The sequence below is a fragment of the Saccostrea echinata genome, unplaced genomic scaffold (genome assembly GCF_033153115.1).
Source record: "Saccostrea echinata isolate AGI-Se365-2 ecotype Australia unplaced genomic scaffold, CSIRO_AGI_Sech_v1 ptg000025l, whole genome shotgun sequence".
In the NCBI taxonomy this organism is placed as follows: Eukaryota; Metazoa; Mollusca; class Bivalvia; order Ostreida; family Ostreidae; genus Saccostrea; species Saccostrea echinata.
Window position 1 is genome coordinate 1,528,830 of NW_026889774.1, and position 26,720 is coordinate 1,555,549.

At 34.1% G+C, this 26,720-nt stretch overlaps 1 protein-coding gene across 2 annotated transcripts; it reads left to right on the top strand.

The window, feature by feature from the left end:
• Nucleotides 1-7,344: 7,344 nt before the first annotated feature.
• On the top strand, nucleotides 7,345-20,842 carry LOC133191858 (inverted formin-2-like). 2 transcript variants are annotated; one of them, XM_061327592.1, is made up of 17 exons: nucleotides 7,345-7,516; nucleotides 8,195-8,441; nucleotides 8,682-8,800; nucleotides 9,870-10,029; nucleotides 10,160-10,233; nucleotides 10,350-10,451; nucleotides 10,618-10,700; nucleotides 11,280-11,803; nucleotides 12,312-12,430; nucleotides 12,686-12,850; nucleotides 13,278-13,535; nucleotides 13,754-13,932; nucleotides 14,084-14,204; nucleotides 14,544-14,708; nucleotides 14,832-14,940; nucleotides 18,900-19,148; nucleotides 19,596-20,842. In XM_061327592.1, exons 1-17 carry the CDS (start codon nucleotides 7,400-7,402, stop codon nucleotides 20,315-20,317), a joined length of 3,513 nt encoding a protein of 1,170 aa, XP_061183576.1. In that variant the 5' UTR covers nucleotides 7,345-7,399; the 3' UTR covers nucleotides 20,318-20,842. The 2 variants fall into 2 exon arrangements, with proteins under 2 accessions (XP_061183576.1, XP_061183577.1); XM_061327593.1 differs by having other exon boundaries at nucleotides 8,685-8,800.
• The last annotated feature ends 5,878 nt before the right edge of the window (nucleotides 20,843-26,720 follow it).

Below are 26,720 nucleotides of genomic sequence, written 5' to 3' on the forward strand. Positions count from 1 at the left end.
GATATCTCCTCTTAATCAGAAAAAATTAAAATTATATAACGAACATGTTCAATGCCACGTACTATATATATTGATAAATCAAGTCAATATAGCAGGTGTCATATCATTTCATTACCTTATGAAAAGTTGCTCAGTCTTTCCTACCTTACCTGCACATGTGTATGTCCTTTCTTGGATAAATAATTTTCTATGCTGAACACTTCCTGTCATGCTGAGTTTTTTAACCTTGACCTCTTCCAAATGTGACCTTTTAACTTTGATGATGACAAATGTCTGCATGCAGATCTGGAGAGGGCAATCATTGTTTCGGTAGAGTGACTTATGAGAGACCTGTAAAGAAGATAATTTAAAAATTCATAAATAAAATTCTCACTTTAGAAAAATTTTGAAATATATTGAACATGCAGTAGTGACCATGGCAATATGAAGTTATGAATGTACTGGTACTGGCCATCAAATTTTTGCTGATTTAAGTCAGAGTCTGACAACTTGTGGAGAACTGTACACCACTAGAAAAATTAACATACACAGTACTTATACTTTTATGAACTGGGTCATAATTCTGTGTAATCATAATTTCTGTTCAATCTGCAGGATATTTTGGACCGCCAATGTTTGCCATGCGCTTAATCAAATACACTGTTACAAATTTCTGTGAAAAATTTGTGACAGTGTACTGTTACATAGCCTAAATTAGTACTGTGTGAAAAAATTTACGTCTATAGTACATTTTTGAGTCTGTACTATATACTTTTAAACTGCACTGGTTTTGGCTTTGGCTAATTAACCTATATGAGTTCTAATGAGCTCTAGAGAGAATGCAATCTACCAATCAAAAAAGAAATGGCTTTACTGGCAAGTATGACTTGAAAATTTAACCTAATGAATTTGCAGATTCAAGTGAAGTATGTCAACTTTAATTTTTTCTGGAAAATGACAGACATACATACAATAGATTGAAGACTCCTACTCTGTATAATGTAACCTGTTTCATACGTCTTAATTGACATATATGTCATGTGAAGTTTTCACCAGATTCACTATATTAAGGTCTGAGGACAGTCGTTCCTCAAGTATATGTTTGGTATCTCTTGGTATTATAACAAAAATTATTCATATTTGTTATTCTCTTGTGATTTCTAAATTGTTTTTAATATGTTTTAAAAATAAGTACACCAAACAAAAATTGTGACATATTGGCAATTCAAAAGAATTTACCCGTAAGGATTATAAAAGAAATATCACCCTCTGGTATCTTGCGGAAATGCCTGGTAAGATACCTCTGTTTTTTGTGAGTAAACTTGTTCAAGTGGCAATACTTCAGTGACAAATTCTTGGGAAAAATTATATATTTTTGAGGAACATGTCTTCCGACCTTAATTGAACCCTTTGCACAAGGTACTGTATGTGACTATATGTAATAAGATTGTATGGCTTGAGCAATAAATTGAATTGAATTTGAAAATCATCCTAACACTGTGTTAAAAAAATAGCTACATGGCACTAAATTATATGCAATGTTCAGATTTGAGCAATTCAGTTAAGCAATCTTGAGTATCATAAATGGAATTTGAACAAAATACCTGAACAAAGTTTACAAAACACAAGAAAATTAATATTCTTGATAATCTATCATCAGCCCAGATGTACAATTCTTATCCTGAAAACAGATACCCACCACTTTATAGAACCACCTGAATTGCAGTATGAAAATTATCGCCTAACCTGTAATTCAGAAATGACATTAACAAAACTATACTCAAATTACATCATCCATTTTATTTGTCGTAATTAGATGGTAGACAATTTTAAGTGGTTGATTGATTTTTGCTGAATGTTGAAAAAGAGAATGGTTGAGGGTATTATAGGATTTTATGCAATTAATCAATCAGATATGAAGCACATTAAATATAATGGCACTGCATGTTTTTGAGTGATCAAAGATTATTTCAACAATGCATGTTTGTACAGCCTTGCCTGCCTAACCACTGATCTGAAGAGCCTTCTTTATATTTATAATGGGAGAGATTATATAGTCCATTTTCTGAGGGTGAAGAGCATGCATATAAATAACCACAAGATCCAGGCAGAAATTAATCTATTCAAACATTTACTAAAATCATGAAAATGGTGTTACTTTCCTACGCACAAAAGAATGCAGTGATGTAATCTTAATAAGTGTCATCAAATTCATTATGTATTCCTTGACAGGATTATTTATCTTTGGAGTAGTCTCCCCTTGAAAGGACATTTTTTCTGAAGTAGTTGAATGACATTATTAAACAATACAGACTGTACTTATTTTTTTATATGTATAAATTAAAGCATGTGATCAAAATGGAAGTGTGCCATAAACAGGATCTCCTTGATCAATTCCAATAATTTTGATATTATTAATCAAAAATTTCATTCTTTTTTAAAATGTCACCACAATGTCATTAGCATGATGTCTGTGTTAAAACTTAATTCCCAAGTTAAGCCACAAATTTTGATATGCTGATGTCTTACATATATGCTAAGTTTTACTCCTGAATAAAGACTTATATTGAAGACTTAAATATTCCCGATTCATATCTTTATAAATCCTTAAGACCTCAAAACTCAAATTTTTTTAATATAAAAAGCGCTGAAAAATTCATTCTTTCTGTAATTTGGGAAATTTACCTAAATTTTTTGGGGAAAAGAGCAAATATTCAATCAATGGGACAGGGTCCTTTTACCGGACCTGGTTGCAAGGGTTACAAAGTCCTGTAAAGGTTTATATAAAATGAGTCTTTATTAACAAAGAGTCATGCATAAGTAAATAATCACATCAGACATCTAAATATTACATGTGCTTAGAAAGGGCAATAAATCCTCACACTGATATTTTAAAAATCCATTTTCACAAAATTGAGTGATCTTTCTTACAATCATAAAAAATTTAGATTGGGTCTCAGCCAATCTAATTAAAATTAGACTTGTATTTTCGCTCCTCTACGATACGCTTGTATCGAAGCGTATCGTAGAAGAGCGAAAATACAAGTCTAATTTTAATTAGATTGGGTCTCAGCGGCATGTCTTTATCATACAAAAGACACTGTATCTCGTGCACATCAGACAGACAAAGCCAGTCAAATATATTTTCTGTTTCAAATATATTTTCTATTTCAAACTGAAACAATATTCATGCTTACCTATTTGTTTCTATACATGATCAGCATGTCAATGATTATAAATTTACAAGGAGTTGATTTTTTTTTTGTTTGAAAGCAATCATATTTTTAAAAACATAGGTAATCAGAGATTACAGAGCTCACCTCAACGAATGTTGTCTTTAAGTAAAGCAAAGTACCACACTAAACTAATAATCTAGGAGTGTGCATCCCTAGATGCAACATTTACGCAATTTTGGTCTGATAGGACTTGCAGTTACTTGGGAATAGACTTATCTGAAAACTTAAAACTAGTCACTCATCCAGAAAATGTAAGTCAAATCCAGCATCCGAAGCAAGTTTGAGATTGTTCATCCCTTGATGCATCATCCATGCAAGTTTGGTTCAGATAGGCCTTATAGTTACTTGGAAATGAGATCTGCTCCAAAAAATTTAACCTGGTTACTCATCCAGAAAATGTAGGTCAGATCTGCAACCGAAGCAAGTCCAGTAGTGTGCATCCTTAGATGTATCATCCATGCAAGTTTAGTCAATACAGGGCTTATAGTTACTTGGAAATGAGATCTACTCCAAAAACTTAAACCTAATCACTCATCTGGAAAATGTAGGTCAGATCCAGCATCCGAAGCAAGTTCAGTTGTGTGCATCCTTAGATGTATCATCCATGCAAATTTAGTCAATACAGGGCTTATAGTTACTTGGAAATGAGATCTACTCCAAAAACTTTAACCTAATCACTCATTTGGAAAATGTAGGTCAGATCCAGCATCCGAAGCAAGTTCAGTAGTGTGAATCCTTAGATGTATCATCCATGCAAGTTTAGTCAATACAGGGCTTATAGTTACTTGGAAATGAGATCTACTCCAAAAACTTTAACCTAATCACTCATCTGGAAAATGTAGGTCAGATCCAGCATCCGAAGCAAGTTCAGTAGTGTGCATCCTTGGACGTATAATCCATGTAAGTTTGGTCAATATAGGGCTTATAGTTACTTGGAAATGAGACCTGCTCCAAAAACTTTAACCTGCTCCAAAAACATTAACCTGGTCATTCTTTAGCTGAAATTGCAGCATTTGAAACCTTGACTGGTACAATGAAACACACTAGAAGCATCCTCCATGCATCTCTGACTAATGTAGGCCATAGAAGTACTTGAAAAGAAAACTGCTCCAAAAACCTTAACCTAGGACCTTGTTCACAGAGTATGAACACTCAATAAACAAGTCTCCTTTTTGATTTTTCATCACATGCTTTTTGATATATAGTTATACAGATGTTAAGCTACACGATTCCCTTAAGTAATTGATGCAGTTTGTGCTCACATCACTAGAAAAAATTACAGTCCTCAGTATCTCATATCATTGGATATTTTGAAGTTGTGCCAAGAAATAATTTCCCATCGGATTTGAAATAATGAGGTTTGACTGTATTTTGTCTTTTTCAACACCAACAAAATGCACATTTGTGTTGAAATAGCCAGATTAAATTGTGGAGCTCTGTAATCAAGATTTTTTTTTAGAAACATATGCCCCCATAGGATCAAAATGTTTTCTTTTATTCTGAGTACTTGATATCAATATTTCTTAGAGAGTGCCAGTGTAGCAAGTTTGATGTCTGTCATTCAAAGGGTTCTTAAGACTGATAGATAGATCTACATTCCCATGAAGAAAAGTTGCCCTTGACCTTTATCTTTAGGGTCATCTATTTCTTAGGTGGTATCAGTGTGCAAAGTTTGATGTCTTTCAATCAAATGGTTCTTAAGGACCCTCTCTACACCAGTGCAAAATGTTTTTTGGACATCAAGAAAATTATATTGAATAAAGGTGTAAATATTGAGCTTATCTATTTAATTTTTAGTATATGGTACGTGGCATTTACCCCCGGGAAAAATGTTCAAACACAACACAGTATCAGTGAACAGAAATCACAGTTGTTTACTTCCACGAAGAAATACATGTAAATAACGTGTTCAATTAATTTACCTTGGCTTTTTAAAATGTTAAGAATACTTGTATTGATTACAAATTGAGCAATGTACTATAAATTTCAATTTATTGGAATTGAGATCTAAGGGCAGATCACTCTAACTGCAGAAAAATACCATAGAATCAGAACTCTTTAGTGTGCAGTGTAGAGAGGGTTCTTAAGACACTAGTCTTTCTACGAAGAGAAGTTTGTCCTTGAAATTTGACCTTGATATTAATAAAGGTCATCTATTCCTTAAGGGGTACCAGAGTTCTTTGAGCTTTGACATTTTGAACTCAAAATCAACAAGGAATACCTAGGAAGGTACCAGTGCACCAAGGAAAGGGTTCTCAAAATATGTACACCGCCATACCGACGGTGCAAACCAATATCATGAATATGCCCCCTTTATTAACAGGGATAAAAATACACTTTTAAATTGGCAAAAGGTTATAAGTATTTGGATCCACGGCTGTTCCGATGTCTCGCGCAAAATAATCGTGTAAAAATCCTCACCATGACTATATTCACACTCTCCTGTCATACCCAACCCAGCTCCCAACTGACCCACAGTGACCCAGGGCAGAGCCCCAAGATTTATTGTCGTAAAAAAACACCTGGACTCAAATTTTGTATAAGGCCTACCTGATTAAAAATTCCTTCACATGTATAGTTTGTACGTGATCGTTGTGTTTTTACTTATCTAATTTACATTTATTTATTCTAGAAATTATGCTATTGAATAAAAAAAAAAGAGCCTGTTCGAGTTTTACGACAACCGGTTGTAGAAAGAATTACCCGCGGTTTTCAAAGAGTGAGTCATTCGCTCATTGCAAAGATCACAGTGTATGATCATGGTGGTCCCCTGATCTCTAAGGTAACAGTGCTTATTAATGTGAAAATGCTTCTTTTTTTCATAAGTATTAGTTTACTCTGAACTCAACGTGCTTAAACGATTAGTGAATTTTGAAAGTGATCTGTTATTAATGATTAATTAAGGACGGTGTACTAATGGGGTTTATATCAGTATAAAACAGCTGATAGAGGTCCCAGATTAATTGTGTTAATAGCGTGGATATTTTGAAGCTCATATGTTCAATATTCATCTGTAATATGGAAAACGACAGGATACAAATCGACGTGACAAAATGGAGTAGAAAAAAAATGGTTCGCCTAAAGATGCACCACAGGCACTTGTTCTTGTAATAATTTGTTGGGTTTTTTTACTCCATAGTACAGGCCCAACAGTAACACTTGGTATATAACTCTAAATCAAATGGAGTTGTATGTGCGTAGAAGGTCTCTCTTTATATTAATATCTTATCAAGGGTGAAATAAACCTAATTATTTTCTATGAGCAAGAGCAGTAAAAGCTGGTTTTTATGATATTGGCCCAGATTTATCTTGGACACATTATTCTCAGTGACAATTCTTATGAAAACCACTTTATTATCCTAAGCCATGATGAGTAATTTGTGTCAACTGAAATGCAAATATTCAGGTAATGTGTGTGAAAAATATCATTTACATTTACCGATGTTTGTTTTAAAGATTTTACTCTGAAAAATGAATGCTGTAATTATAACACATAATTGTCATTTAAAGTACCAAGGTACATGTGTCTACATTTGTCCTAGCCACATCCATTTGTGTTTTGATCTAAAAGATATAGGTGACCAGTACTGACACATTGTTTAGCTAGTTTATTTAAAGGGCCAAAACAGTTACATCATGATTATGCACCTGTTTGCTACCCTGGGGTGAATCTAATTGGACAGGTGAGACAGAACAGGTAAATCTAGGCCCTGACAGCATGTTCTCTAGCTGACCAGTGTCAATAATGCCAATTTAGGCAATCCACACTTATTATTAGAACTGTAGGTAGGTATAACTAATTTCAGGTGCCCAGTGAACATAGTATTTAACTATGTAAATTTTCAGTTTGTCAAGACTAGAGAAGTCCGGTTAAAATTTTGAACAGTGTTGTTGATATATCGTTTTTGATGATCTTAATGTTGAGCTAGTCTGCTTGTATATTGTCGAACTACTGCTTTTGTAAAGTTACATATTATGTATTTTTTTATTTTATATTTTTGTATTTTAGGCTTTATACTGTTATTATTGCAAGCAATCTATTTTTAGGTAGTTTAGTAAATGTATGACTGCAGTCACATTTAACTGTTATCACTTCTTTTTTTCAGTTGATGGAAATGTGGATTTGTTTGCTTAATAACCTTATAAGGTAACGCTTTGATTTGAGAGATCACAGAAGCGGGACAATGGCTTTGACTATGGAGGAACACAGAGACTCTGTTATGTCTGAACTGGAGATACAGATGAAGAATGCTTCACCAGAGAAATGTATTACATTATCCAACAGCTCTCCATCCGTCAAGGTAACAAGACAACTAAAGTACATACTAACAGACCTGTTTACTCTTACGATTTCGCCGTATTTTGTACGGATTTTGAGTCCAAAATACGTCTCATGTTTTGCTTTGATAAAAATACGGAAATAAGAAATCCGTGCGTTTGGATTTTAACAGTTTTCGTAATGATCTGTCTCAGTTTGACGCTTTTTAATCAAAAATGAGGAAGATTTCAAACACTTCAGTGATGTCGGGTGGTTTAAAAAATGACCAAAAAAAACAAAAGAAAGCAAGGTATGATGCTTTTCTTTGTTGTTAACCCATGTTTTGGTAATCAGAAATGTAGTTGATCTCTTAGTAATATATGTAAAATCGATGGAAAGTGAAATCTTACTGGCAAATGCCAAATCTCACTGACAAATCTAATAAATAATACTGAGAGACAACGGTATGGGTAAACAGGTCTGTACTAAATATACCCAGTGATCTTTTTTTCTTCAGCTTGGTTGTTGATGTTTGAACTTCAATTTCTAGATTTAAAATTAAGTTGTAAGTTGTTTTTACTCTTATGTGGAATGTATTATGTCAGAACTTATTTTCAATGAAAATCACTGAATAAATGCCACATTCAGAATATAAGTTTTTTAGAATATAATTTAGAGTAGTTAAAATTGTTTCAATGAACAGAATTTTTTTTTTTCATAGATGTTTTATGCATTGAGACTAAGATTGGAGAATACCACTGAGGCATGGCTACGTGAATACCTAGAGCGAGATGGCCTGGACATTATGCTGAATTCCTTGTGTGAAATGACGGGGAGGGGCTTCACCAGTTTCTCAGATGCTATTCTTCAGCTGGATTGTGTGTCCTGTATCAGGGCCATTCTCAATACCAATGTGGGCTTGGATTTCATGGTCAGGCATGAATATTATACTGCCAAACTTATCCTGGGTTTGTTTTCTATTAGTATTTTATATCTCTTTTATCATTTTGTGTATAATATGTTGTCAAATTAGAATTTATAACAAAGAAATCGAAACAAGGACATTTAAGTAAAAAAATAAATAATTTGTGGAGATTGACTACAGAATCAGAGTTTGACTACTTTTCAGAATCAAAAGTTAAACATAGTGTGTACATGAAACAGAAAATAATATACATGTAAATGTAAGTTGTTTTTCTGGTTTTAAGCAGCTCTGAACATGAACAATACCCATCCAAAGAAGCAAGTGTATGAGATTCTGTCTGCGTTGTGTTCATATAATAAAATGGGATACAGGAGTGTCATGAATGCTCTGGAAACACTGAAAGTAAGTACAGCATAGATCATGTTTACATGTGAATCAGTGGTTACATGTGATTCAGTGGTTACATGTACATGTGAATCAGTTGTTACATGTGATTCAGTGGTCACATGTACATGTGAATCAGTGGTTACATGTGATTCAGTGGTTACATGTACATGTGAATCAGTTGTAACATGTGAATCAGTGGTTACATGTGAATCAGTGGTTACTTGTGAATCAGTGGTTACAGGTGATTCATTGAATATATATGATTCAGTGGTTACATGTACATGTGAATCAGTGGTTGCATGTGATTCAGTGATTATATGTACATGTGAATCAGTTGTTACATGCAATTGAGTGGTTATATGTATGTGTAAATCAATGGTTGCATGTGATTCAGTGGTTACATGTATTTCATTGAATACAGGATATCTGTGGTTACATGTATGTGTGAATCAGTTATTACATGTGATTCAGTAGTTACATGTACACATGAATAAGTGGTTACATGTTATTTGGTTACATTTGATTCAATGATTCTGCAATTCAGTGTAGTTATTGAATTTGCACTACTATTATGTCTATGACATTTTTATGCCCCCTTTGAAGAAGGGAGGGCAAATGCTTTGCTGCTGTCTGTCAGTCGGTCGGTCTGTCTGTTGGTCCACTAATAGTTTCCGTTCATTTTCTTCGCAGAGGTTGCAAATACTGAAATGAAATTTGGTATACAGATTTATCATAAGAATATAAAGATTAAGTTCTGTTTTGGGTACGATCGAACAATTTTTGACAGAGTTATGCCCCTTGGACTTTGAAAAATTCAAATTATTTGCAGTTCCATTCATTTTCTTTGCAGAGGTTGCACATACTGAAATGAAATTTGGTATACAGATTTATCATAAATATCTAGGTCAAGTTCTGTTTTGGGTATGATTGAGCAATTTTTGACAGAGTTATGCCCCTTGGACTTGGAAAAATTCCAATTATTTGGTGGGGGGGGGGGGGGGGGGGGGGAGTTAAGTGATTCACAAACATCTCTTGTTGTTACATATATCCATTACTCTTTTACAAATTTACTTGTGTCTTATAGAAAGAGACAGACCAGACCTACAGATTCAGTGCTGTTGTCAATGAACTGAAGGCAGCAGAGACTGTCCCTCATAAGACAGCCATTCTGACATTTATCAATTGTATCATCAACTGTACATCAGATCGTCAGGAGAGAAACAGGATCAGAAACGAGTTTATTGGTAAGAGAATTCAGAGACACATCTTTTTGTTGTAGAGAATTCAGAGATCACATCTTTTTGTTGTTGTTTTTATGCACAGGACTTAAGCTGTTCTTTATGAGAATGTATTGATATGTTGTTGTTTTTTTAGGACTAAACTTGTTGGACGTGTTGAATTTTCTGCGCAAAGAGGAAGTAGACAATGACCTTCATCTTCAGTTACAGGTAAGAATTTTTACGAGAATGATAAAGGAAATGTCCATGTTTTCATAAAAGCATTAGAGTAAGTTTGAGGTATAAAATAATGTAGGCTATACAAACTTTTTATGCCAAATTTTCAGATCTTCCATGAGAAGAAGCACGAAGATGAGGAAGTGTTAAATGATCAAAATGAAGTGGATTTCAACAGTCCAGAGGATCTGGTAGAACTCATACAGTGCAAGGTAACATTCCTATACATTGATTTATCATTACTCCACACAATGATTTGATTGTTACATGTAACTTTTCCAGTTAAAAGTCATGCTGAGCTTTATGTTCACTTCTAAAATGATAAGCCTCTTTGTGGAAATGAAAGTTAAAAAATCTTGTTTTTCTACTTTCTGATAGATATTTGGAACTCCTAAAATGGTATCTTTCCTGAATATTTTGCAAGATTTGTTGGCCATTGAACACATTTACAGTAAAAACAGGTACATGTAGTACATTTATGCATGTTATGAACTGGTTTAACTTGTAGAATAAAGATTTACCCAAACTTAATTTTGAAAAAAAAAAACTGCTACTGGCTGTATGGATTAATAAAAATTTAAAGTAGTAACAGTGGAAAATACAGGTAAGTAAAGCTAGTTTACAGAGCTCACCTTGATGAATAAATGTATTAATGAGAACTGTGGCAAACTGCTCATACTAAATGCAAGTTGAGTAAAATCCATTGTTATGTGTATTTGATATAAGACTTTGGCTTACTTATATAATATTTGGCTAGATGATTTTCATAAGCTTTAACTACATATGTTAAGGTCAAAGGTCAATGCCAATGATTATCTAAAATACCCTGATTTTCAACATGTAAAATTTGAAGAGCATCCCTTGAATAAATCACCAAAAACTAAATTCAACAGCTTAACAAAAGCATGAAGCCAGTGGACATCAGTCCAAATATTATGCCCTGAAGCTTTTTTTTTTAATTGAAACCATTTATATTTTATTATAAACAATAAAGATAAAATGGAAATGATAAAGATTGAAGAATTGATTTAACTTTTCAGTGCTAAGCTTTGGAAACAGATTGATAACTTGGTACATCAGTCAGTCCATGCTTGCGAGCAAAGCCAACTGCCAGGGTCTATAGAAACTCCAGCCATGGAACTGGCCAGTCTCCCTGACCACATTAACAAAGGATTACAGTACATTCAGTCCTACCAATCAAGACCACATTCTCTAAATCCAGACCCTCTCATGGGAGGTGCTCAGATGAGTAGGGTCAATATACGACAGATCTCCCAGAGAAACCTGGACCCCTGTAAATATGAGAATGACACTGGTGTAGAACTGACCCATAATCGAGATCCTAGGTACAACAAGTTCAACAATGTGGTCGACATGATAGCTTACATGGACCAGACTCAGTATGATAATGTGTCGTTCACTGACGATGGTGCTAATATGACAAATACCCCAACAAATAAGTCTGCCCTACAGAGGAGATACAGGATCAAAAGACCACCCCTCCCACCACCCACCAAGAAAATGAAGAATGTCCCTTGGGTCAAAATTTCAGACGAGGTCATAGGTACAGATTTAAATTTCTATCTATGACGATATGAGATGGCTAGGTTAAATATAGGATCTCCCATGATTTGTAGTTGGATATGATTTTTATCCAACGAGTTGTGTGTTTTTTATCCCCGAGCCTTTGCGAGGGGATAAAAACACACAATGAGTTGGATAAAAGTCATATCCAACTACAAATCATGGGAGATTCTTTTTATCCCATGTTTAATACTTCACAACCAATGTTTTACACTGTTTTATATAGGACTCCACTTTATTTTACTTCATCGCGCTAACGCAAAAACCATTGTGACGTCACAACTGTGGATTATGAAAAAATTATCCAATGAGTCATATCCACAGGATAAAGGGGTAAACATGGGATAAAAAAATATATAACATGTACATGTATATTGATATTATCAGTATTAGTATTTTGACAAAAAAGAGAGATCTATGTATACATTTCATTTAAAAGATGCATCTTTTTCCTAAAATTGTCCAATTGTTTCCTCACTACAATCCAGACAAGTACAAAGACTGTTTGTGGGTTGTGTCAGCTGATATCAATGGAATTACACCAGACTTTGGACAACTGGAGACTATGTTCCAACAGGGAGATCAACAGTATGAGGAGGTCAATGAAGTAAGAAACTGTGTTTGTTATATGCGTGGCTCTATGTTGATTATCAATGCATGAGATCATTATATTGCAAAACGACAAGGAATCAGAGCTTTAAAATTCTCAATGGCTTCATATGATTCAAATGTATTACAATTGCTACATATATGCACATGATCGTACACGTATATAAAAAAAAAAATCAGCTTAAGAAGTTTCAAATCTGTTTCATAAAGTACAATCTTCAAATGCTAATTTAATTTTACTTTCCCTGTATAGATAGTGCTTTTGAATACAACAACCAGACAGAACATTAACTTGTTTCTGAGTCGAATGGAGATTGGTCCCGAAAAACTGATAGAGAGTCTGGAGAAAGGGAACCCAGAAGTGATCAGTGTGCCTACACTACAATATCTGATGAAGGTGCTGCCTCATACCGATGAGGTATGATCTGAGATACACTTTATTTGGTAAACTCACAGATATTTTTGACTGGAGCGTGTAAAGTGAATCAACTGGTGTATTGACAACCTAAATTGAAGCACAATTATATTCATGCATGTATATATTAAAAGCAAGGCCTTTAACTTAATAAGATTTACTGTACATACATGTATAGTTCTGGGACTTGTTAATGAGAACATTTCTCTACAAACTGTTTTTCATATTAGGAATATGTCAGATGAGCATTGTTGCCTACAAGCCTGTTGTTTTAAAATTGGGAAAGAGCAACAAATAAATAGGGGTTTGTGTATTAAGGAAGGGTTCTTATTTTTAAAAGAACAATTTGATATAGGGTACATTCTTTTACATTGAAATTTGTTTGATATAGAAATTTTATTCTACTTTAAATTTATAAACGGTCATACAGATAGCAATGCTACAGAAATATGAAGGAAGGAGACTACAGCTGGGAATGCCGGAGCAGTTTGTGTTGTTACTGGCCGATATCCCAGACTACCAGGTCCTCATAGAGGGTCACCTGACCAAAGCCGAGTCCACCACAAGTCTGGAGAAACTCGAGGACTCACTGAGCTCTCTCAATGCCCTATGTAAAGTGGTGCTGGAAAACCAACAGTTCAAGCACTTTCTACACTTCTTGTTGTGTGCTGGGAATTTTCTGAACTATGTGAGTTGATTTAAATTGTACTTTAGATATATGAAGTCAGCAGGTGATATTAAATCTTTAAAGTACAGTGAAATATACATATTTTATAAAGTATATATGGGTAAAGAATGAAGTATTTTTGTAATGTTTACATGTGTACATGTCTATCATGGTAGTATTTGAAATTACCTCACTAAATGTACAAAGTGCATACATGTATTTATACATGTATATGACAGGGATGCTTACAAGGAGATGCTGCTGGTATTAAGCTGTCCAGTTTTGAGCGACTGATGGAGGTGAAGTCGGGGGTTCCCAATCAGTCCCTATTACATCACCTGGTTAAGGCCATCCATGACAAAGATGATTCCATGCTCAAATTCATCCCAGAGATGGGGCAACTGGACAAGATCACACTGTAAGATTGGATGAAATTTTGTGTTGTATGTGATAAGAAAGACATTTATATAAGGAAGACTTCTGCTAAAGTACAATGCAATTACTAATACAGTTAGCATTTTAAAATCTGTGAAATAGTACAAATTTAAAATTCTTGCCTTATACTGTAGGTCAACTTTGGTAGAGATTAAGGATGAGATAAACAAGTTTAATAAACAGCTGAGTAAATTTATGAACCACCTGGTCACAGCTAACATCAAGTTGAGACAAAGGTTCCACATGTTTATTGAGGTAGGCATATTAAACTCAAAGTTTCAGAATTGCATCCAAAAAGCTTGACTTTGGAGTGCATTCATTTTTTTAACATGCATGTCATCAATGTTATATTTATTTAATACAACATGTATTTTCACACTACAGAAAGTATTTGGGTACATACATGTAAAGTTGAACTTGGCTATCACAATTAATTACATACTAAATGGGTATGGTTCATTGAATCTACACTCATGTTTATTATTTGACTTTCAATTTTGACATTAAGATTTGAACATTCAAACACATTGTATCTACTGGAATTTTGCTAGTTCTCTTGAGTTCCATATACTGAGGTTTGACGGATTTTTGTAGGAGGTGAAGCTAGAGCTTTTAACCATACAAAGTGCTACAAATCAGCTGAAAACCTTGACCCTGAAAATGGCAAACTTTTTCTGTGAAGACCAACAGAGTTTTGACCTAGAAGCCACACTTCAGTGCTTGCATCGCTTCTGTAAACAAGTTAAGCGATGCCAAAATGTAAGTAAATAGATCTCTTCTATAGTATGCTAGACATTGTCATATAAAGACTATGTCTTATTTTACTTTTCATCTGAAATCGTGGATTTAAGTTGCATACTATATGTGTACTTCTTTTGACAGGATAATGCCACTTTTAACAAACAAAGTCAACTTGCTAAGAAAAAAAATGACCAGATTAAATTCCATGTAAAGAACAGATTTATGGCTTTGGAGTTTGGAAGAGATGCAGGTATAAAACATACACATCTTAAATATACATATACAGTATATTTAGTACTTAACAATATTTGTTTCCTGAATAATGAATCTCCATATGTGTTACTTACAAAAGATCTACATAAACTGATGGATGATTTGTAGAAAATTCTGATAGCTGTAAAAACCATCTTAGTTAATATCTTTTCATTAGAAGGGATTTTATTCTGTTGGGTAGCCCTTTTGGTGTTGAAAAGTTGAGAGAATTGACTGATTATTAGAATTAAATATCCCAGCAAATATTTTTCACTCATAGTGATATGTCATTAGCTGTAGAGGAAACCAAATTTTGACTTGTGTTATAAACCTTCACCAGTGCAGGGAGAGTTTTTAGCTCACCTGAGCCAAAGGCTCAAGTGAGCTTTTCTGATCAAAATTTGTCCGTTGTCTGTCGGCGTTGTCGTTGTTGTTGTAAACTTTTCACATTTTCATCTTCTTCTCAAGAACCACTGGGCCAATTTCAACCAAACTTGCCACAAAGTATCCTTGGGTGAAGGGGATTCAAGTTTGTTCAAATGAAGGGCCACGCCTTCTTTCAAGGGGAGATGATTAAGAATTAGTGAAAAAATAAATGCATCATTTAAAAATCTTCTTCTCAAGAACCATAGGGCCAGGAAAGATGAAACTCATGTGGAAGCATCTTCAGGTAGTGTACATTCAAGTTTGTTCAAATCATGACCCCCGGGGTTAGGGTGGGGCCACAATGGAGGATCAAAGTTTTACATAGAAATATATGGGAAAAACCTTTAAAAATCTTCTTCTCAAGAACAGCAAAGCCATGATGAGTCATATTTATATGGAAGCATCCTCGGGTAGCGTAGATTCAAGTTTGTTCAAACCATGACACCCGGGGGTAGGGCGTGGCCACAATGGAGGATCAAAGTTTTACATAGAAATATATAAGAAAAATCTTTTAAAAATCTTTTTAAGAACAGCAGAGTCATGATGAGTCATATTCATATGGAAGCATCCTCAGGTAGTGTAGATTCAAGTTTGTTCAAACCATGACCCCCGGGGGTAGGGTGGGGCCACAATGGAGGATCAAAGTTTTACATAGATATATATAGGAAAAACCTTTAAAAATCTTCTTCTCAAGAACAGCAAAGCCATGATGAGTCATATTTATATGGAAGCATCCTCGGGTAGCGTAGATTCAAGTTTGTTCAAACCATGACACCCGGGGGTAGGGCGTGGCCACAATGGAGGATCAAAGTTTTACATAGAAATATATAAGAAAAATCTTTTAAAAATCTTCTCAAGAACAGCAAAGTCATGATGAGTCATATTTATATGGAAGCATCCTCAGGTAGTGTAGATTCAAGTTTATTAAAACCATGACCCCCGGGGGTAGGGCGGGGCCACAATGGAGGATCAAAGTTTTACGTAGTAATATATAGGAAAAATCTTTAAAAATCTTCTTCTCAGGAACAACAAAGTTGTGATGAGTCATATTTATGTGGAAGCATCCTCAGGTAGTGTAGATTCTACTTTGTTCAAACCATGACCCCCGGGGGTAGGGCGGGGCCACAATGGAGGATCAAAGTTTTACGTAGAAATATATAGGAAAAATCTTTAAAAATCTTCTTCTCAGGAACAACAAAGTCATGATGAGTCATATTTATATGAAAGCATCCTTAGGTAGTGTAGATTCAAGTTTCTTCAAATCATGACCCCCAGGGGTAGGGTGGGGCCACAATGGAGGATCAAAGTTTTACAAAGAAATATATAGGAAAAATCTTTAAAAATCTTCTTCTCAAGAACAGCAAAGCCACGATGAGTCATATTTATATGGAAGCATCCTCAGGTAGTGTAGATTCAAGTTTATTAAAACCATGACCCCCGGGGGTAGGGCGGGGCCACAATGGAGGATCAAAGTTTTACGTAGTAATATATAGGAAAAATCTTTAAAAATCTTCTTCTCAGGAACAACAAAGTTGTGATGAGTCATATTTATGTGGAAGCATCCTCAGGTAGTGTAGATTCAAGTTTATTAAAACCATGACCCCCGGGGGTAGGGCGGGGCCACAATGGAGGATCAAAGTTTTACGTAGAAATATATAGGAAAAATCTTTAAAAATCTTCTTCTCAGGAACAACAAAGTCATGATGAGTCATATTTATATGAAAGCATCCTTAGGTAGTGTAGATTCAAGTTTCTTCAAATCATGACCCCCAGGGGTAGGGTGGGGCCACAATGGAGGATCAAAGTTTTACAAAGAAATATATAGGAAAAATCTTTAAAAATCTTCTTCTCAAGAACAGCAAAGCCACGATGAGTCATATTTATATGGAAGCATCCTCAGGTAGTGTAGATTCTATTTTGTTCAAACCATGACCCCCGGGGGTAGGGTGTGGCCACAATGGAGGATCAAAGTTTTACATAGAAATATATAGGAAAAATCTTTAAAAATCTTCTTCTCAGGAACAACAAAGTCATGATGAGTCATATTTATATGGAAGCATTCTCAGGTAGTGTAGATTCAAGTTTCTTCAAATCATGACCCCCAGGGGTAGGGCGGGGCCACAATGGAGGATCAAATTTTTACATAGAAATATATAGGAAAAATCTTTAAAAATCTTCTTCTCAGGAACAACAAAGTCATGATGAGTCATATTTATATGGAAGCATCCTTAGGTAGTGTAGATTCAAGTTTCTTCAAATCATGACCCCCGGGGGTAGGGTGGGGCCACAATGGAGGATCAAAGTTTTACATAGAAATATATAGGAAAATCTTTAAAAATCTTCTTCTCAAGAACAGCAAAGCCACGATGAGTCATATTTATATGGAAGCATCCTCAGGTAGTGTAGATTCTACTTTGTTCAAACCATGACCCCCGGGGGTAGGGTGTGGCCACAATGGAGGATCAAAGTTTTACATAGAAATATATAGGAAAAATCTTTAAAAATCTTCTTCTCAAGCACAGCAAAGCCATGATGAGTCATATTTATATGGAAGCATCCTCAGGTAGTGTAGATTCAAGTTTGTTCAAACCATGACCCCCGGGGGTAGGGCGGAGCCACAATGGAGAATCAAAGTTTTACATAGAAATATATAGGAAAAATCTTCTTCTCAGGAACAGCAAAGCCCAGATTGTTCATATTTATATGGAAGCATCCTCAGGTAGGGTAGATTCAAATTTATTCAGATCATGACTCCCAGAGGTAGGATGGGGCCACAATGGAGGATCAAAGTTTTACATAGAAATGTATAGGAAAAATTTAAAAATCTTCTTCTCAGGAACAGCAAAGCCCTGATTGATCATATTTATGTGGAAGCATCCTCAGGTAGTGTAGATTCTATTTTGTTCAAATCATGACCCCCGTGGGTAGGATGGGGCCACAATGGAGGATCAAAGTCTTAAATAGAAATATATAGGAAAATATCTTCTGAAGAAGAACTGCAAACCATGATTAGTCATTTTGATATGGAAGCATCCTCAGGTAGTGTAGATAAAAAAAATTTTCAAATGATGACCTCCAGGGGTTGGGTGGGGCCCATTGGGGGATCGAAAGTTTTACATAAGAACATACAGAAAAAATATTTCTTCTCAAGAACAGGAAAGCTATGTTTAGTCATATTGATATGGAAGCATCCTCAGGTAGTGTAGATTCAAGTTCAAATGATGACCCCTGGGATAGGGAGGAACCACAATGGGGGATCAAATTTTTACAAAGGAATATATGGGAGAATTTTTTTAAAATCTTCTCAAGTACAACAAAGCCATTTGTTATATTGACATGGAGGCATCATCAGGTAGTTTAAAATTCAAGCCGCCCCCCCCCCCCCCCCGGGTAATCTTTTCAATACTGAACTGATTTGTGCTTTTGCCTCAGGTGAGCGATGTGGCCCATGGGCCTCTTGTTAATTATGCCAGAACCTCAAATGAAATTTTCATTCTTGGGAAAAATATGTTTTCTTCATGTGATTTACAGGGGCCAGTTCCTCTATTCTAGAAGACAAACACAAAGTGTTAGAAAAGATTTTGGATGACCTTCACCACGGAAACTTCCATCCTGTGGTGAAGTCAGAGGTTGTGTCCCCTGACATCGATATCGAAGCTCTGGAGTTCAGTGAAATCAGCTTCATTGGCAGTCCCGTCAGCAGACGACCAGTGTCAGAGGTCATGGACGAGGATTTCTTGACCCCAACACTTAAACATGTCAATATCAGGACCAGTTCTGGTATGTCACAGTTTATTCATTTTTGCTACATTTATGTATTTAAAAAAATTCAGGTCTGGTGGTATTTATGATACTTAGTACATGTATATTGATTAGATCAGACGTTTTATGTATTGAACACAATATATATTACAGTAAAACTTGTCTAATCCGGCCACCACTGGTCTCAAAGAAATTAGTTGGATTAGACAACATTCCAGATTAGGCAACATTTTAAACAATTGAAATTACTGGAATGAACTTTATGTTTACATCATATTTGACAAGGTTTTGTAATACACAACATCCGGATTAGACAAGTTTCACTGTAGATGGATAATTGAACATACATGTGAATTATTTTTAGGAAAAGAATTTTGTTCGTAAAATTCATTGTACAATTAGTTTGCATATTAATACAGAGTTGTGCACATGTAATATATAGATTTTTAAAAAAATTATTTACAGCAGCTGACATACTGTCAGATGAGCCAAAGTTTGAGCAAGAGCTGATCACAACAAAAGAAGCTTCCCCAGAAATAATGGGAGACCTACCCCTTATTGCAAAGCGAGTGGAGGAACTGAAGGTCACAGGGAAGAGGCGGAGTCACAGCCGTAGTCGTAGCGACCTAACAGACTCCATTCTGATCACGGAGAAGTGGATGAAGTATGAGGAGCTGTTGCACCAAGAGTCCATGCATGAGGAAGGAGCCGCTCCACTTGCTGAGCCAGAGAGCATGTGCAACATAACGTCCCTAAACCTGGAAAATAATGGAAAATCTGTGGACCTAGAAGATCTGAAGTATTATGAGGAGCAGCAAAAGTATGATTACGCAGAAAATATCTGTTGTGTCCAAGAAGGTCCAGTTCTCAAGATGCCAACAGAAAAGTTGCATGTTGGGAACATGGAGTGCAAACCAAAACCAGAGAGAAAATCATCTGTCAGTAATTTCTTCACCAAGATTTCAAGGGCGGTACTGAAACCTAGGAATACGCCAGAGGCTGAGGCGCACAAAGGAAAGAAGGAAAAGTTTGGGATGTTTGGTAGGAGGAAACCACTGGCATCTGATGACAAAGAGAACATACCTTGTAAAGAAAATATAGTTACCACTGCAGAGAAAAGGTTTGCTTCCCGGGAGTACAAGAGATTTAAGAATGAGAAATCTCGAGTTTTGAAACAAGTCAAGTAAATGGCTTGATTCTTTTGTTCAGCCACAAATGTGTTCCAAATAATTTTACACTTTGAAGATTTTTTTTCCACATTTTTATTAATATTTTTCATTACAGTATTTTAAATGTATACTTTTGTATTATTTGTCTTTTTCCCCTCTTTAGGTTTTTTTTTTTTTTTTTGTCAATTAATTTTGTCTCAAAATAGAATTTTTTTGTGGTAGTTAGTTGATCTCTGGCAGATCTGGATTTTCTTTGGTTGTGGTAATGTAGGTAGAATTAGTCAATGATGGTGCAATAGTGATGGCTTGTTTTTGCTTATTACTGTGATAAAGATTTTGTGATACAGAATTGATGTATATTTAAATGATTTATTGTCAAGCTTTTACATTTAAGAAATAGCCTTTTTTGCTTATTTACAGGGCGTTAAATATTATCTGCAAATAAAAAATGGACTTGCCTTTATAACAAGGGCATATACAGGTAAAATTATATTTTCATATATGTCTCTTTTATTGTATAATGTGTTGCTTTGTTGTTTGTTTTTTTTTTTTTGGGGGGAGGGGGTGTAAACTAAGCAAGTTAAATGTTTTAAAAGTCTCGGAATATATGTATATGTACAATTGCTTCAAGGTTCAGACTTATAATTAATTTGCTGATTTATCCCAAATCCATGTACAGTATTGCTATTACACGTAATATTTTGAAATAGTAAATCCAAATTTTTATTTATTCAACATTTTTTTTTTGTAATGTATACACTTATCTTTTTAAAACTAGACAACTAATTTACACTATGTACATGTATAAAGTTTGTAACCATATAAATGGCAGATAAATAGTTTATTTACGTTCTAGTCATATTCACTTCACGTTTCATTACTTTTCAAACAAATCATGACATAGACTCCTTAGCGTTTCATTAGTTTTCTAGTTTTACACATATTTACAGCATTGTTGTGTGTTCATACATCTAGGAATTTTCTTGCAAGAACAGGAATGTTTGAGGAATTTAAAATGAATGAAATTGAAATGGACAAACATTTCATTACTTTTATTTTTAAGATTACAAATACAGCTGAACTTTGGTATCTTGAACAACAATCTCAGATACCATGAATATGTTGAAGTGATTTGGAAGTCCTAACCGCTTATTTAAGTTTTTCTTTGGTTCCATTGAGTTCAAGATAACGAGGTTTGACTGTACTCTTTTTTATATAAGAGATGGGTTTCTGACATTTAATATTTATACTTGAAAGAAAAAGAATTCTTGATCTCCATAATTAGTGGAACATATAAATAATGTAGCTTACCTCTATTGCTACATTAATACCGGTACATGTAATACTTATTGTCATAGCTAGTCACAGTTGTTGTTGATGTTTGTAAAAATTTTGTTCTGTATTTTGTATTTTTCCTGTGCTTTGTATTTCTTGTCCATTTAGACTAAGTGTTATAATATTGAGTCTTTTTCTCTCTGAGTCTTAAATTTTCATGGATTCATTATGTATTACTTTCTGCAGATGTAAGAAGGCACAAATTTTATTCGAAAATTTCACAGTAGAGCACAATATTTTATGTAGATGAGTATTTCTGACACCTGTTTACGGGCGTAAAAAAAAAAAGAACTTTTATATGACCTTGATGAGTAGAATGTATGGGTTATTCCCCTTAGAGTACTTGATGGTATTTTGTCTTGTAAATAGCTTTCAGATGACACTTCACTGAGCTTCAATAAAAGAGCAAAAAAGCAGATTAGACATTATTTTATTTTTATTTTTTTTCCATATTCTGACAAAGTGCTGTGAATTTTGCGAAATCCAGACTTTCAACAAGTGTGAGCTATGAAGAAAAATTCTCATTTATTTTTGTAGCAAGTAACTGTACCCAAGTCCATGCCCCCACAGGTTACAAACCACCCGCGTAAGGTAATGAATGTTATGTAATATTAAGACACGGCAATATTACTTTAGAATCACAAATAATCCAGTGTAAAATCTTGAAAAGCTTTATTGGTATTAAATGTAAACCCTGGTATCGTTACTTGAAAGAAGTATGATTGCCGTTCTCTGTTTCAATTGGACCTTGTTTTCTTCTTGCACGCAGAGGTTGTATTTTTGACTTTCCTCGACCCTGGTTAAGATCAGAAGTAATTGGAACATTGCGTGTATACTGAATGTACGTTACCACCATAGGGAAAGTAGTTCTGTGATTGACACTTTCCCACATTAAAGTTTAAAAGAAGATTCTCTGGTTGTATCTGACTTCTTGTCAGGAACGGAATAATTTACCAAGGTTTCTTATTGTCGAGTTTTTATCGGTGTCTTTTCAAAATTATTTAAAGGACGAAGAGTTTCCACAGTTGATTATTTTAGACAATCACCCGAGATTCTTTTAATATATCAATATTCATCCCAAAAATATTGAGGATAACCTTTTGGATCTTTTTTTTTTTTTTTTTTTTTTTTTAGACTTTTACACACTGTTGGGGGGGGGGGGCAGGGAATGTCGTTTTCACAAAAGGGGGGGGGTATTTGTTTAACAAATTATTACATTATTTATACATGTATAAAAAGATAGAAATATGTCGTTTAAATGATTCAAAGCAAGTTTATGTGAGTTCTTGTGACAGACATCTGATAGTTTACAAGTGATAGGATTAGTAATATAAGTAGTGTCAAAATAAATTCATGTTAACATCCCCAGGCCAGTGCTTTTAATCAAAGATTTTGTTTTAAAAATGTTCTTTTTATTGCTCCCTATTGGAAAATAAAACCTACACTAATGAAAATCTTTCTTCAAATGCAATATCATTTGAGAGTTCCAATGTCATTAATGATTTATATGGAATATTTACTTTCATCTCGTAATCCTTAACAAGATATTTATAACCTCTCCACTCGTAACGATACTGAGTTTGTTTTAGGCAAGATTTCCATCAAATTTTAGAATAAAACTGGAGGTACTTTGCAAAGCAATGTGTATTTTTACGATTATGTAAACTGAATCGTTAATTTCTCCAAGTAACCAGTGATTGAAATGACCACTAAATGGTATAATACTGGGGAATCACGTTTCACCTCGAAAAAAAGAAAAACAATTGTACATCTGGGTTTTAGCACAAGTCGTGAAGGAATTTGATCTGTATAAATACTTGTGAACTTTTTTCTTTATTTATGGCCAGAACTACTCGGCATGATATTTCCTTTTTCAAAAAAGACATCATCCATTTCCATATGTGTAAAGTGTCCAATATATAGTTTTCATTCAAATGAAAAAAATAATTTGACAAAAATTAAGAAATTAATGTAACTGAAATTTTCGTGAAATTCCATTGTATGAATATCGCTAAATCGCAGTTTAAAGTTTGGGTTATACAAGTGCGAAAACGAGAAATTCTGCTCTAAACAACAATTTTCATCCACATCTAATTTGATAATGTGTGAGTAAATTATTTTCAAAAAATGTAACCCCCTACTCGTCCACGTGTACCATGGCCCTGAATCGTGAGATTCGTGAAGGTGGCTCTTTTCAACTAATTGAAAGATTTGTATGGGTTTTTCATAAAAGATCCAAACTTTGGATTTCAAGTAACAAAGCAAATGTTGGAAATAGTAAAATGTCCCAGTGTCTTTTTTGTACTCGAATACCACGTCCAGTAAAAGAGAAGACACATTCAAAATCAAGATTTGTATAGTATACAATACCTTATTCTAGAAACATAAAAAAGAAAAGAAAAGCAAAGATATAGGAGGAAACAAGGATTTATTTATTGCAGTAAGCAAACGAAACAGATGTTCTCATAATGATATTTATTACAACACTTTTATCATATCAACTTTTAGTACTGTTAAACGAACAATAGATATACCCATTTAATATATAAAAACCAACAAGGTTAATATTTACCAAGAATAAATTTCAAAGCTAGACCTTAAGTACAAATAAATCGTGACTTCCATTTTTTTCACAGTCGAATATATATAGAAAACCTCCTTCCGTAAGTTAGCAGAAAAATGATATCTAGTTAATTTCGTAAAATTTATTCACATATACTATTTTATACAATTGTACATGTAAGTCGCGTTAGAGATTGTACATACTAGTAACACATACCTCGTACATTGTGAGAATCTCAAATTGGCATGATCTGTCTCTTCCTTTAAAATAAGTTTGATACACAAGGCGTTCGAATATTATCTTCAAAATCATGAAATTTTACAAAATCTCTGGAATACCTTTGAGTTCGACATGCAAGCCAATTGTCATTCAAGCTGGAAATCCCGATTTCAATTCAATTTATTCTCTCAAAACCATGTAATTGGTATACAAGGTACAAAGCATTTAAAAGCGTGTATACATATAATACAGTGGGTCAAGCAAAAGGTGTAATTAACAGGCCATACTATTAATTTAAGTAATAAGTGTACATACTTTTTTCAAAGGGTGCAAGAGAAGCAAGAAGGTCATTAGTTACTGCTCCTCAAATGTGTATTTTTTAAGTATCTTGTTACCATACATTAGTATACATGCATGTGCACGTAGCTAAATTCGATGTGAATTATTCATTCACCGAACATGATCAGCTATGAAAATTGTGTTTAATGTTCTTCCCTTTAGTGAAATTTCATTCACTTTTTGCCGAGAGTTTTAAATTCAAACAGTTACACGATTCAAGTGTTTTGATGTAATTCAGGAAATAATCAGAAATGTATCATTAATAAAATATGTTTTTTCCCCCCGGATTTTAAGAAAAGAACGGCTGAAAACCATCTTACAAACACATTAGACAAAATATTTGTCTAGAAAAATATTTATTTACTTTCTTTACGAAGCTATGACAACAACGCATACTTTGTCAATGTAAAACTATCTGCGGAAGATTTGCATGTATAATACCCGATTTGCTTTCATTGTCACTAGCCCTTCTATTTAGCGACAGAAGGTCATGCCTTCATTTATGCTAATTTTTATGGCCTCCATCGTAGGCAATAAATTTGGGATTATTTTCATCCTTGAACTTGTATCTTTTTATTTTCCATTATTGTTTATCTGCAGTGGCGGTCCAGAAAATTCAGAAGGGGGGGGGGGGGCAGTTCAAGGGCGTGTTTTTGACAAGCAAAAAATAAAATTGGCCAGACTCGAAAATCTAATAAACATATAGATATAATAATTTTTATGATATGTTAGATTATACTTATGCCAAATAAATACAGGGAAGTATTGAAATTTTAGAGAGAAGAAACATTTGTTGATCTGGAAACAGAAACGGTAATAAAATCCCAAAGAGACTAGAAAATCACCTGCTTATTGCGATGTCCAAAGAATTAATGAACATTTGTAATTATATAACCTGTAAATCTTATAATTACATCATTAATCATTTAAAAACCCATTCTCAGAAAATGAGTTCTGTATTTAAACTGACAAGAAATAATGCTACATCAAAAGATTTCTCGGGAAATCAGTTTCACGCATGTACAAAGGGCTCAAATACTTAGTAAAGGATTCTCAAAGGTTGTACAATTAGAACGAATGCTACACATCAACCATCGCTAATGCGCTTTTCTTCGAAATTACCCCGAATTAAGAATAAGAAGGTGATAAAGAGACAATATCAATACGAGGTCTCAGTTCAGTATGAACTCAGATGAATTAATTAATATTCAGATGAATTAATTAATATTATGACCATACAGCTACCTGTATTATATACGATAATTCACCTTCGTGCACGTACACGTGTCCAGCATGTTTTCACTGGTAACGTCTGAAAAGAAGAAACGATCAAAGTTGTGTGACCAGCATAAAACAGGAAAATAAAATTAAGCTCATTAAAAACAAATGCTGCTAAAATAAAAAATAAAAAAATTGTATTTAAATGGTATATATTTTTGGAACCTACTTTCGTTGGAAACGATGCACATATCGAATTTCTAAAATATTAAGATATATTAAGAAATATTGTAGACTTTCTAAGATATTCAAAATTATGTTTTTTCACCATCACCCTTATAAATCTATATACATGTAACTTTTTTATCACTTTATTGGACGTTATACTGCGATACTTTGAACGAAAAATTAAAAAATTATGTGGCTAAACTTATTCATTTTACTTATATAAAAATGTCTTTAGTTGTAATTTTCATGATTTATGTAAAAATGTTTGTTTGTAGCATTTCTTTTTAAACAGCCATTAATGCTTTTTTTTTTTTACAAACCCAAACCTATAGCAACATACATATTATTTATCCGGATTCCACCGATTGCATTAACTGAATACCCTCAAACCTCAGAGCAATGCGAACTCGTTGGTCAATTACTACCGCTGACTCGAAAAGTAAGTCTTGTTCTTGGAAGGACTGAACCTTTTTGTAAAAGCAGCAAATCTATCCCCATCTATTGGTGTAAGCTAGATTT